This window comes from Sus scrofa, chromosome 13, assembly GCF_000003025.6.
Source record: "Sus scrofa isolate TJ Tabasco breed Duroc chromosome 13, Sscrofa11.1, whole genome shotgun sequence".
In the NCBI taxonomy this organism is placed as follows: Eukaryota; Metazoa; Chordata; class Mammalia; order Artiodactyla; family Suidae; genus Sus; species Sus scrofa.
The window spans coordinates 29,272,791-29,286,676 of NC_010455.5; the positions used below are offsets into that span (position 1 = coordinate 29,272,791).

The 13,886-nt window shown below is 41.5% G+C and overlaps 1 protein-coding gene across 3 annotated transcripts in view; it reads left to right on the forward strand.

Annotated features, from left to right (window-relative positions):
- CCR3 (C-C motif chemokine receptor 3) overlaps positions 1 to 13,680 on the forward strand; it is a 34,521-nt gene extending 20,841 nt beyond the window's left edge. For 2 of the 3 annotated variants that reach the window (XM_013981570.2, XM_021068579.1), the window contains exon 2: positions 12,222 to 13,680. In XM_013981570.2, the coding sequence (XP_013837024.2) occupies positions 12,233 to 13,309 (1,077 nt within the window). In that variant the 5' untranslated portion in view covers positions 12,222 to 12,232 and the 3' untranslated portion in view covers positions 13,310 to 13,680. The remainder of the gene's footprint in view (positions 1 to 12,221) is intronic. The other variant, NM_001001620.1, reaches the window with a different exon arrangement.

Sequence of the window (13,886 nt, forward strand, 5' to 3'; positions counted from 1 at the left end):
ATGGTGTGACATATGTCACAACTAAGTGCAAGCTTTTTTTTTTTTTTTTTTTTTTTTTTTTTTTGCCTTTTCTCGGGCCGCACCTGCAGCATATGGAGGTTCCCAGGCTAGGGGTCTAATTGGAGCTGTAGGCGCTGGCCTACGCCAGAGCCACAGCAACACGGGATCCAAGCTGCATCTGGGACCTACACCACAGCACATGACAACACCGGATCCTTAACCCACTGAACAAGGCCAGGGATCGAATCCGCAACCTCATGGTTCCTAGTCAGATTCGCTAACCACTGAGCCACAACGGGAACTCCGTAAGTACAAGCTTTAAATGTATTTGCATGGCTCAGTTCAACCTCTTGTTTCTTCAGCATGGGTTCCAGAGAGAGAAAACATGGGGAGTAGATTCCAATGTACTCACAGCTGGGAGCAGAGCCCAGGAGAATCTGAGCTAACCCATAGTCCTCATGTAATAATTAAAGGCTTGTAGATATAAAAAAAAAAAAAGACAAATGAATTAAGTGCCCAGTAGAACTCTCCCTGATTCCTGGTTGTCTTTTATCTGCCAGGAATCCAACTCTCTCTCTCCTTCTCTCCCTCCCTCCCCCACCTCTCTCTCTCCCCCTGTCATCTCTGTGAAAGATAATCTAACCTCAATCATTCTTCATTGGAATGCCAGTAAGTAAATGGATTAATACAATCTGGGGTTCCCATCAGGTTATTTAATTTGGTTGAGATCCAAGCCCGTTTGTAGACATTCAAACTCCTCATTCATTTTAACTAAAGATTTTAATGAAGGTTGAAATGTCAAGCATTACTGGATACTAATCACTGTAGGTTTTCTACAACCTTGGGTAATGGGTGACAGATGGGTTCCTTGCAAAAAAACCAAGAATTTCTCTTTTGATGGAGGAGATACTTCCTCTTCAAAGGCCAGAGTGTACTATCTCGGACAGTATCTGAGAACTTTTGAAAGGACTGAAACCTTGAAAAATAGAGAAGGTCAGTGGGTGGAGGGAGAGAAAAACCAACCTGAATTTGCCTCGTTCTGTGTCCTGATGTTCTCACATGTGTTAGCTCGTGTAACCCTCCCGTTAGTCCTTCTCCTTGTAGCACTTTCTTCACTTGGCTTCTGGGACATCAGTTCTTCTCCCACTTCACTGCCCACCCCTTCTCAGTCTCTCTTGCTTTTATCTGCTCACTTCTCTGGCTCCTGATTTGGGGCGCTGCTCGGGATGCAATTCTTTACAGTCTGCATTTCTGTTTCTAGTGCTCTTACACACAATCATGGCTTTAAAGACATCTTTGTGACGACAACTGTCAATTTTATATTTTCAGCCAAGAGTTCTTCCCTGGAGCCATATGTCCAACTGCCTACTGGACATCTCCACTTGGATGGCATACAGTCATCTCAGCCTGACATGGCCCAAGCCAGGTTTATTTTCCCCCAGCCTTCATCTCAGCTGGTGGCAACTCCTTCCAGTCTCTCAGGTCAAAACTCTTGAAGTCAGCCTTGACTACTCATATCCTATCTGTCAACAAACACTCGGCCAGCTTCTGCATTTATACAGAATCCATCCACTTCCTGCTCTTTCTATCCCTACTACCATGTTCCATCCAGTGTCACATTTTGCCTGGATTTTCATAAAAGCCTCCTTACTGGTCTTTTGTTCCTAACTTTGTTTCCATAGTCTAGTCTCCACAAGGCAGCCAGAATATTCCTTACAAAATATAAGCAGGATCATGTCATGCCTTTAACAGAAACTCACTGCTGGTCCCCACCCCATTCAGAGAAAAGCCAATGTTCTTCAAAGGCTGCAGAGCCATAATGAACTTCTGCCCACACCTCTTTGATGCCCTCTCCTAACACCCACCCTGTACTCCTGTTCCAGCCGTGCTTAGCCTTTTGCTCGTCTAAGAACATGGCCTCTCCCATCTCAGGATATTTGCACCTACTCTTCCTCTCATCCCTGTTCAACTCATTCCCTCACCTTCCTCAAGTCTTTTCTCAAATGTCATCTCATGAGCTCCTTATTGACGCCCTCCACTTTAAAACTGCACCTCGACAACCCCATCTCACTGCCTTTCCTCATTTCCTACTTCATCTTTCTCTGCAGCACTCTGACCACCAGAGACACTGTAGGGGTGTTTGATTTGGGCTGCACCCAAGGCATGTGGAAGTTCCCAAGCCAAGAACTGAATGCACTCCACAGTTGCGACTCGAGCTGTTGTAGTTACAGTGCCAGATCCTTAATATGCTGGGCCACAAGGGAACTTCCAACACTGCAGTTTTTAGTTACCTATCATCTATTTCCCCAACTAGAAAATGAGTTTCATGAAGTCAGAGAGTTTTGTCTATTCTGTTCACTGACGTGTCTCTGTCCCCAGAAGAGTGCCTGGCATATCATAGGTGCTAATAAGTATTTGCTCAATGAATGCCTGAAGAACCCCAGGAGGCATTGGCCCCTCTTATCAGTGGGTTACTCATAAAGACTCTGAGACACAGAGAGATTAAGCTACTTGCTCTGAGTCACAGTCACTTCTTTAGACTCAGGAATTAAACCATTATCCTAGACTGAGGAGGACCAAAGATACATAAAAAAGAAAATCTTATGCCTATGATTCCCTGGCACCAAATATCAGGGCTTGGTAATGGAACCTGATCTTAACAGCAGGCGGTTCTGCAGGAATGATCACCACTAGGAGTCACCCGTGAGCAGGCTTGTCCAGATGGACAGGTAGATTCAGGGTGCTAAGTAGTGACTTCATCCTTGCTCTCTTGTCTATATTCTTTTTGTTGTTGTTCAACATATTTATTTATTTAAATTACTCAATGTATTTTATTACATTTATGTTGTACAATGATCATCACAACCCAATTTTATAGCATTTCCATCCCAAGCCCCCACCGTATCCCCCCAACCCCCCAACGTGTCTCATTTGAAAACCATAACATTTTCAAAGTCTGAGTCAGTATCCATTCTGCAAAGAAGTTCATTGTGTCCTTTTTTCAGATTCCACATGTCAGTGATAGCATATGATGTTGGTGTCTCACTCTCTGACTTCACTTAGCATGATAATTTCTAGGTCCATCCATGTTGCTAAAAATGCCAGTATTTCATTCCTTTTGATGGCTGAATAATATTCCATTGTGTATATGTACCACATCTTCTTTATCCACCCCTCTGTCAAAGGACATTTAGGTTGTTTCCATGTCTTGGTAATTTTATATGTTGCTGCAGTGAACATCGGAGTGCATGTGTCTTTGCGAGTCCTGGTTTTCTCTGGATAGATGCCCAGGAGTGCCATTGCTGGATCAAGTGGTAGTTTTATTTTCAGTTTTCTGAGGAATCTCCATACTGTTTTCCACAGTGGTTACACCAATTTACATTCCCACCAACAGTGTACTAGGGTTCCTTTTTCTCCACACCCTCTCCATCATTTCTTGTTTGTAGATTTTTTGATGATGGCCATTCTGGCCAGTGTAAGGTGGTACCTCACAGTGGTTTTGATGTGCATTTCTCTAATAATGAGTGATGTTGAACATCTTTTCATGTGTTTTTTTGGCCATCTCTATGTCTTCTTCTTTGCAGAATTGTCTGTTTAGATCTTCTGCCCATTTTTTTTTTTTTTTGTCTTTTTGTCTTTCTAGGGCAGAACCCATGGAATATGGAGGTTCCCAGGCTAGGGGTCCAATTGGAGCTGTAGCCGCTGGTCTACACCAGAGCCACAACAACGTAGGTTCCAAGCCATGTCTGAGACCTACACCACAGCTCACAGCAACACCAGATCCTTAACCCACTAAGTGAGGCCAGGGATTGAACCCGCATCCTCATGGATGCTGGTTGGATTCGTTAAACTGCCGAGCCACGACGGGAATCCTTCTGCCCATTTTTTGATGAGGTTGTTTGTTTTTTCGGTATTGAGCTGCAGAAGGTGTTCATAAATCTTAGAGATTAATTCCTTGTCAGTTGCTTCACTTGCAAATATTTTTTCCCATTCTTTATGGGTTGTCTTTTCCTTTTGTTTAGGGTTTCCTTCGCTGTGCAGAAACTTTTGAGTTTAATTAAGTCCCATTTTTTTTAACTGTTGTTTTTATTGTCATTACTCTAGTAGGAGGTGGTTCTGAGAAGATATTGCTGTGGTTTATGTTGCAGAGTGTTTGGCCTGTTTTCCTCTAAGAGTTTTATAAAAGTATCTGGTCTTATATTTAGGTCTTTGATCCATTTGGAGCTTATTTTTGTGTATTGTGTTAGGAAGTGTTCTAATTTCAATTCTTCTACATGTAGCTGTCCAGCTTTCCCAGCACCACTTACTGAAGGGTTTGTCTTTTCTCCATTGTATATTCTTGCCTCCTTTGTCATAGATTAGTTGGCTGTAGGTGCATGGGTTTAATTCTGGGCTTTCTATCCAGTTCCACTGATCTAAATTTCTGTCTTTGTGCCAGTACCACACAGTTTTGATGACTTTAGCTTTGTAGAGTAGTGTGAAGTCAGACAGCTTGATTCCTCCAGCTCCATTTTTCTTTCTCAGGATGGTTTTGGCTATTCTGGGTCTTCTGTGCTTCCAAACAAACTTTAAAATATTTTGCTCTAGTTCTGTGAAAAATGTCCTTGGTAATTTGATAGGGATTGCATTGTATCTTTAGATTGCCTTGGGTACTGTTGTCATTTTGATAATATTGATTCTTCCAATCCAAGAGCATGGTATGCCTTTCCATTTGTTTGATTTCTTTCATCAGTGTCTTATAGTTTTCAAGGTATAGGTCTTTTGTCTCTTTAGGTAGGTTTATTCCTAAGTATTTTATTCTTTTTAACGTGATGATAAATAGGATTATTTCCCTAATTTATCTGATCTTTTGTTGTTAGTAAATAGAAATGCAGTTGATTTCTCTGTATTAATTTTGTATCCTGTGACTTTGCCAAATTCATGGATGAGCTCTAACAGTTTTCTGGTAGAGTCTTTAGGATTCTCTAGGTATATAGTATCATGTCATTTGCAAATAGTGATAGTTTTTCTTCTTCCTTTTTATTTGGATCTTGTCTATATTCTTTAGATGATCTATCAAGTGCATCTCAGAGGCTAATCCCATCAAAGAGACTAAGTACTTAAATACACACACACACACATGCACACCCCAGATTAGTGACGTTACTAAACTGGGGTATCACTCAGCATGTGGCCTTCTCTTGAATATGCCTGATTTTAACCAAACTCCCATTACTGTTAAAGATCAGCACTCTTCATCACAGGCATGACAGTTTTCCACTTTAGCAAAGTTTTAGAATTAAAAGCATTTCAAATTAATAGCATCCTTTTTGTACTTTGGGGACTTTGGAAGGTTGGGAGGGAGGATGTCCAATTATAATCAAGGACCAGACAAACATTCTAAAACCACTATTATTTAACACCACTGTGGAAGTTATAGCCAAAACAATAAGGTGAGAAATACAAAGGAGAAATATCAGAAAAGAGGAAATAATCTTACCACCACTTCACAGATCATATGACTATCTATCTAGGAGCCTAAAGGAATTTATTTTTTATTTTTTATTTTTTTTAGGGCTGCCTCTGCAGCATATGGAAGTTTGCAGGCTAGGGGTCAAATCAGAGCTGCAGCCACCAGCCTATGCCACAGCCACAGCCACAGGGGATCCAAGCCATATCTGTGACCTACACCGCAGCTCATGGCAACACCACCACCAAACTCCCATTACTGTCAAAGATCAGCCAGGGATCCAACCCACATCTTCATGGATCCTAGTAGGGTTCATTACCATTGAGCCACAACAGGATCTCCAGGAATTTATTTTTTAAAATAAGCAAGGCAATCAACTTAAAACATACAAAATAATTTTCTTTCATACATACCACAACTGGTTAGGGAAAAATATCTCATTCACAATAACTCAGAAAATATAAAGGTAGATAAAAACTTAATAAGAAATGGGCAAGATCCATAAATAAAAGCACTATGGCAAGCAGAGTAAGCAGATGTAGCACGTTCTCAGACATAAAAACTTGATAATATCAAGTTACCAAGTCTTCCTAAACTTACCTATCAATGTAACAAAATCCCACTTGACCAAGTGATCTGAAAGTACTTGGCCAAGTGATCTGAAAGTTTATCTAATAACACGAATGGCTCCAATAGACATGACACACTGGGAAATGAATAATGAAAGGCAGTTGTATAATCAGATAATCTACATAAATAATCTAGTAAGTCTATGATAATTAAAAGAGTGTTTCTGGCACAGAAATCAATGATCAGGGGAGTGGAATGTAAAGTACACAAGTAGAATCAGGAACATGAAGGAATATATATGGCAAAGGTGATATTTCTAGCCCCCAAAAGAACAGGGTCTTTAAACTAGGGAACCATTTAGAGAGAAATAAAATAGAAATGCACTTTGTAGCATATATCAAACTAAATTAAAATGAATGTAGTGACTTGTATAAAAATGGAACCCTAAAGATAAAAATATATATAAGCACTTATATAATCTCAGGGTGTAGAGGTGCTTACTAAACAGAACCCAAGCCGGTGGCTACAGCTCCCATTCGACCCATAGCCTGGGAACCTCCATATGCCGCAGGAGCGGCCCAAGAAATGGCAGAAAGACAAAATAAATAAATAAATAAAAATAAACAGAACCTGAGGAGTTCCCATCATGGCTCAGCAGTTAACAAATCCGAGTAGGGTCCATAAGGTTGTGGGTTTGATCCCTGGCCTCGCTCAGTGGGTTAAGGATCTTACGTTGCCATGAGCTGTGGTGTAGGTCACAGACGTGGCTTGGATCCCGAGTTACTGTGGCTGTGGCGTAGGCTGGCAGCTGTAGCTCCAATTCAACCCCACCTGGGAACCTCCGTATGCCACAGGTGCGGCCCTAAAAAGCAAGCAAACAAACAGAGAAACTAAAGAGAACCCGAAGGCAGTAACAGTGTGGGCTCTGGAGTCAAAGGACACAAAGTGCCAGCTCTGTTCTACATTAGCAGAAGAATGAAGCTCATCAAGTGGTTGTTCATCTATAAAATGGAGATAAAAAATCTACTTTGCAAAGCTGTGAGGATGAGCTAGCTTATACAAAGTGCTGGCCTAAAGAAAGCACAATTACAACTCTTATTTCACAGCGGTTATGTGGAAAGAATGTAAACTTCCTGAACTCAGAGACTGTTTTCTTCTCAGCATTTTTTTTTCTTCCCAGGTGGTGACAACTGGGAGAAAAAAAAAAAACCCACATCACACACAAAAAGCTTCTGAACATACCATGCATGCTGAGAAATGGGTATTTCTTCCATTCAGAGGCACTGTGAGGGGGAGGGCTCGGGACCAAGCAGCTGGAGATCCAGTGCAGTGGTTTGACTTAGGGCATCTTGGGAGCTTAACAAGTTCTGAGCAGATTCTCATTAGGAGGGGCTCTGGCTTGCACTTGGAGAGGTGTTTGAGGGTCCAGAGAAATGGTCTCCACTTCTTCAAAGTCAGGGTGTTTGAATTACTACAACCACAGCCCCCAGCTGGGGAGGGGTGGCTTTCTGATACTCACTCTGGAACATTAAAGTACAGTGTGCGAACACACAGGCTGAAAGGCTAGTTCAGCAAGAGAAGAGCCGGGGCCCTCCAAGGTCAGAATTTGCCAAAAGTGCTAAGAATCACAGAGCAGGAAGAAGAGAAAGTGTAGACATGACAGTATCACACAGTGAATAATTTAGAGGCATCCTGGGAGCTGGCGGCCCTCATGTCCACGTCAAGGTGCCCACCGTGGTCACCTGAAGGGCCAGCCAACGCTGGTCTCAAGACCCCAGGAGAAGCCTCCCCTCCCCCAGTCTGGGTAGTTGCACATCAGCTCCATCTGAGATCAAAGGGGAGAACCAAGCTACTAAGATCTCAAAATTCTAAAAACAAGATTCAAATGCTCTACTAGTGTGGCCTCCTCTTCAAGTTTCTTAGATCTCAGTTTGTGGTTTCAAGTTCTGATGAGCAAACCCTTCATCTTGTAATTTGCCTAGGTTTCCAACCCAATTAACTTTAGAAAAAATGTGCCTGCCAAATATTCTAGCAGTGTCTGCTTGAAAACACGTGCTGTCAACTATAGTTTCATTGATGGGGAATACTAAAAATTGTTAAATTTTAAAGGTTTAAAAATGATAAACCACCTCCCTCCCGCAACTATTTTATTTGCCTGTTGCCATTTTTTTTGTCTGTTGCCTTTTATATGTAACCATAATTTCATGTTGCATCAGTCTTTGTTACGCACTTTACATTCTCTTCATAAACATTTGTATGTGATTATACATGGCCTCCAAAACCAGTTTTAACAACTACATAAAAATCCACTGTGCAAAGAGACTATAATAGTATTCGAAACATCCTTCACGTATCAAATATTTAAACTGTTGCCATTTCTTGTTTTTCTATTATGAAAATAATGCCGTAATGAACATCTATCTCTATGCACATTATGTACTGATTAGGTCTACTTTTTCCCCTTAGGGTAAATTCCCAGGAGTGGAACTATCAGATCAAAACCATATGTATCCTGACAGTTCTTATGACATATAAAATTTACTGAATCAAGCTGCATTGCATCAGCAATGAATAAGTGTTCCAGGTTCACTGCAAACTCACCAGCATTGAGTGCCATCAGTTAAATTTTTTTGGTAGTTAAAACAGCATTTTGAATTTAAATATAGAAGGGTCTCCAATTAGAGGTGTTTCTTTTCAATTCAGCTTTGCAATACTCATTAAAATTTTACACTGGTGATTGTGAAACTCTGATTATTAACATAGAGAGGTATTCGTTAACTCATGTCATTTACCACTGTAAAAATGGGGGCTGCATGTATATTTAGTTGGACCTGGTCAGAAGGAAATGGCAAGAAGAGGGTGCATTTCCTTCTGACTCCAAGAATTGTGGGAAAAGAGACAATGGTTATGGAAGGAAGCAGTCCCATCTGTGTGGCCCTATCTCTCCCATCCACGCTTTAGCTGGAGTTAGGGGTGTGAAGAGCTTTTAAATAAACTGGGGGGACCCTTAAGAGGATGTCTCTATGCAAGTCACCTCCTTATGCACATGGGATGGCCAGTGCACTGAAGCTGGTGGTCAGAGAGAAAAAAGATGTAGTTTGTAGTCTTGTGTGTCCCTTGGTTTATACATGGCACCAGCATGGAGTCAAGGAGGAAGAGGTCTGCCTGGGCATCTGCCACTTCAGAAGAAAGGGCACAGCGTGGGCTAGAAACCTGATGGAGATGTGGTTCCATCGGGAGCCGACGGAACGCTCCATCACCTGGGAGGGGTCATTATGCCCAGGGAGGACTGAGAATGAGTAGATCTTGAGGTCATTAACCATAAACCATTGCAGCAGATGCCAGCACTAGGCTCAAGGCTGGGACTAGGTTGACCCCCTCTCAGGAGACCACCCACATAAATCAAGAACCAATAGGAGACCAAGGTACCTCCTTCCCCCTCTCCCTATGCATGAGTCATTCTGGCCTCTCCCCCGTATCTCCACTGCCCTCTTAGACAAGACGGATGAGAGAAGAAAAGGAACGGACATTATGAGCTGGCAAGAGAGGATGAGTAAAACTTAAAGTCATCATTCAAATGAATGGCTGGATCAGGCTAAATTTAAAACACTTAGGACTAAAATTTGTGAATGCTTTTTCCTGCTACCCAGTGGGCGGGAAGCTAGTAACAAAGAGACAAACAGTTCTGGAGACTAAAGAAACTTCATTTACTTCGCATGGCTGAGTTATACTGTGAGCAATTTTAACGAACCAGCTAAAGGACCATGATCTTATATTTCGCAAAACTGTATCAACACGTGCATATCCGCACAGAGAAATGTTAATGGTGGTAAACTTATCATGGTAAGATTTGGGGTTTCCACCTGTACTTTTTTTCCTTTTCTTTATTGCTGATATTGTTTGTTTACTATTACTAGTCTTCTAAAATGCAAGGACTATGATTAGGACTGCATACAGGTAAATACCATACTGGTTTTCAGATCTCTGATCCCATGTAACTAGCAATCAAGGACTTGGCTTTCAACTCTCCAGAAACTGCTTGCTTCCCTGTGCTTTTCAGTCTAGGGTACTTCCAAGATTTTACAATTTTATCATACTGATCACGTTGGATTTATGGAAGTGACACATGAATTAAAGACATGATCCTTAAGTTGAACAAAACTTTATTATTATTTTTTTTAAAGTTTGACTTGTATTTAGATCAGTCTAGGAGAAAAGGGAAGGAAATACGAATAATTAGTGGTGAGTAGAGGCTACTATACCTTTGATCTTGAGAACTCTGTTCCCTGGTTGCTTCAGACATTGTTTAGAGAGACACTGTTCTGATTGTAAATGCATAACAGACAAAACAGTGGATATTTTCCCTCAGCTGCTGTGGATTATGCCATTAGGAGGAAGAATGCTGATAAGATCATATAAACCAGTGATCCTCAATTCCATTTTCATCTCAGAAGCCTGGCTGTCTCACTGATCAGTAGATGATGTACTAGGACAGAGGTATGAAATTAGGACAATAAAGAGTTCCTGCTGTGGCACAGTGAGTTAATGATCTGGCTTATCCCTGTGGAGGCACCTGTTCAATCCCTGGTCCAGCAAAGTGGGTTAAGGATCTGGTGTTGCTGCAGCTGTGGTGTACGTCACAGCTCTGGATCAGATTTGATACCTGGCCCTGGAATTTCCATATGCCACAGGTGTGGCCAGGAAAAGAAAATAGATGGACAAGTTCTATCCAAATGCCCCTACATATTCCTGATTTCATATGAAATGGCTTCTCACTGCCTTTCTTTCAATTCTGCTTCCTACCAATTTTAGAGAGGTTTGATTGTTTTTGTTGTTTTAGTTTAAAATGGGATCTCGTGTGGACTCTCTCATTTGATCCTCACCACAACCTTGGATTCTATGAGGATCATTATTTTGGATTTAAGTAAATGAGGCACAGAGGTAAGGGCTTTGCAAGTCCTAGAGCTGGTGAGCACAACAGCCAGGAATGGCTCCTGTCTCTCTTTCTACTCTCACTCTGACTACACAGAACCTTGACAGGTGCTAACCTTTGGGGTTCCAGTAGAATACTGGGAATACTTTGCTTAAGAAGCAAAGATAATCCTTGACATTAGCTCCAATTATTGCATTTCAGGTAGATGCTGGTCTTGAGAAATGCCTATTGACAGGCATTCATGACTTTACACTGTGCCTTCCTCATAGAAAGGAGAAAGTCAGCAGGACCTCTTCTGAGGAAGCAGTGCAGGGTTAACTGTCCTTCATGAATTCCTTCCTTGTCTGTTTTTCCTTCTTCTCCAGCCAAGTCTGTAATCTTAAGAAAAGCAAGCACTTACCCTAGGAATCCTGGTCTAAAAAAAATATCAAATCAAATAAGAAATCCCATTGGCTTATGCCTCTTGCTCAGCCCCTCTATGAAGGAGAAACTCTAAGGGGCTTGCTGTTGGCACACAACTAGCTCATCTCAGCACTGTCAGGGAGAGGAAAAAGGTAGGCTGCTTATAATTACGACAGTAGTTAATAACTATAATAGCTAAGTCTTCACAAGTCAAAAATTACTGCACTTGAATCTAGTCATGAGAGAGTTGGACATAGATCGTGTAAACCTAGTCTGAACTTTTGTAATTACTTATTAGAGAATTTTAGACAAATTATTAAATTTCCTTAAAGTTCAATTTCCCCATTAGCTGTGATGAACAGTAAGTATGTTGTTATGGCGATATGGAAAGGGATAGTTATTTGTAACAATAATAATCACTATTATTATTATTAGCATTTGATTTTTAAATAGAATGATTTTGAAAGTCACACATAATCTGTAAAACATAAAATGAAAAATGCCTTAGAAGAACAGTAATAATAATTGTTATAATACTATTGTTTTCATTACCCACACTGTCTCTTCCTGTTTTGTATTTTCTCCTTTAAATGCGTGAAGCAATCAATATCCCCACCACCATTCACAACGTTTCTACTTCTCCTATCACGGATCACACTGACTTTCAAAACATTAGATTCTTTACTTCTGACATCTGTCCCCCCCCGCCAATAGCATCTCTGACAGACCTTTGGAAATACATGCTGAAGAACGTATAGGCTGTTTATCCCTGTGGTTTTTGTGAGTAAATGAATAAACCCACTGGTGCAGTTCATGTGGGGTGGTCATGGCTGATTGTGGGGTTGCTTTTTCCTTCTTCTATCACAGGGACAAGAAAAATGGAAACCTCGGTCAATGGGATTGAGACTGGCAGTGATGCTGTGGAGACTACACCCTATGACTACGAGTTGGCAACGCCATGTATAAAGGTCAATGTCAAGGATGTGGGGGCCCACTTCCTGCCCCCACTGTATTCCCTGGTGTTTGGCGTTGGTCTGCTGGGCAATGTAGCCGTGGTGGTGATCCTCACAAAATACAAGAGGCTCCGAATTATGACCAACATCTACCTGTTCAATTTGGCCATTTCTGACTTGCTCTTCCTATTCACGCTGCCATTCTGGATTCACTATATTTTGCGGAAGGAGTGGGGTTTTGGCCACCATATATGTAAATTCCTCTCTGGGCTCTACTACCTGGGCTTGTACAGTGAGATCTTCTTCATCATCCTGTTGACCATAGACCGGTATCTGGCCATTGTCCATGCTGTATTTGCCCTTCGAACCCGGACCATCACTTTTGGTATCATCACCAGTGTCTTCACCTGGATCCTGGCAGGGCTAGCAGCCCTCCCTGAATTTATCTTCTATGAGTCCCAAGAGGAGTTTGGAGATGTGGTCTGCAGTCCTCTTTACCCAAAGAATGGAGAAAATACCTGGAAGCTTTTCCATGCCCTTAGGATGAATATTTTGGGTCTTGCTCTGCCTCTGCTCATTATGGTTGTCTGCTACTCAGGAATCATTAAAACACTGCTGAGATGCCCCAGTAGAAAAAAATACAAGGCCATCCGGCTCATTTTTGTCATCATGGTGGTCTTCTTCATCTTCTGGACACCCTACAACCTGGTTCTCCTTCTCCTTGCTTTTCAAATAAACCTGGAGGCCAGCTGTGAACAGAGCAAACAGCTGGACCTGGCCCTGCTGGTGACGGAGGTGATCGCCAATTCACACTGCTGCGTCAACCCCGTAATCTATGCCTTTGTTGGCGAGAGGTTCCAGAAGCACCTCCGCCACTTTTTCCACAGACATGTGGCCATCTACCTGAGCAAATTCATCCCATTTATTCCTAGTGAAAGAATGGAAAGAACCAGCTCTGTCTCCCCATCAACGGGAGAGCAGGAACTCTCTGCTGTATTTTAGGTCAGATGCAGAACATTGTCTGAAGAAGATGAAGCAAATACATTGACCTCTATACCAGTCCTTTGAACTTCCAGCACAGCACTGAAGCTCTGAAGACATTAAAATATATACACAATGGTGGAGGTATATCTATGCACCCCAAAGTCATTACCAAAGGTCAATGGTTGGGCAGTGACTCGTGGTCAACCCTGAAGAGCAGAGCTTTGCTTGATTCTCTCAAGAGTTACATACATTTTAATGCACCTGAAGTTAGATAGTTACTATATGCAGCTACAAACAAGTAAAGCTTATCTTCTTTTACTTCAGCCAGTTATTGACATAAAGGAAACATATTTCACAAAATACAATAAATCGATTACATTCCTTCTAAATGTGCCTAATTTTTTCTTTGCTTGATGAAAATACATCTTAAAAATGTATATGCCTTATGTGAGAAAAAGAATGTGTGTGTGTGCACGTGCGCATGTGCGTGTGTGTGTGGTGTGAGACTGGGTCACTTTGCTGTACAGTAGAAATTGACAGAACATTGTAAATCAACTATAACGGGAAAAAATAAAAATCATCTAAAAAAAGTATG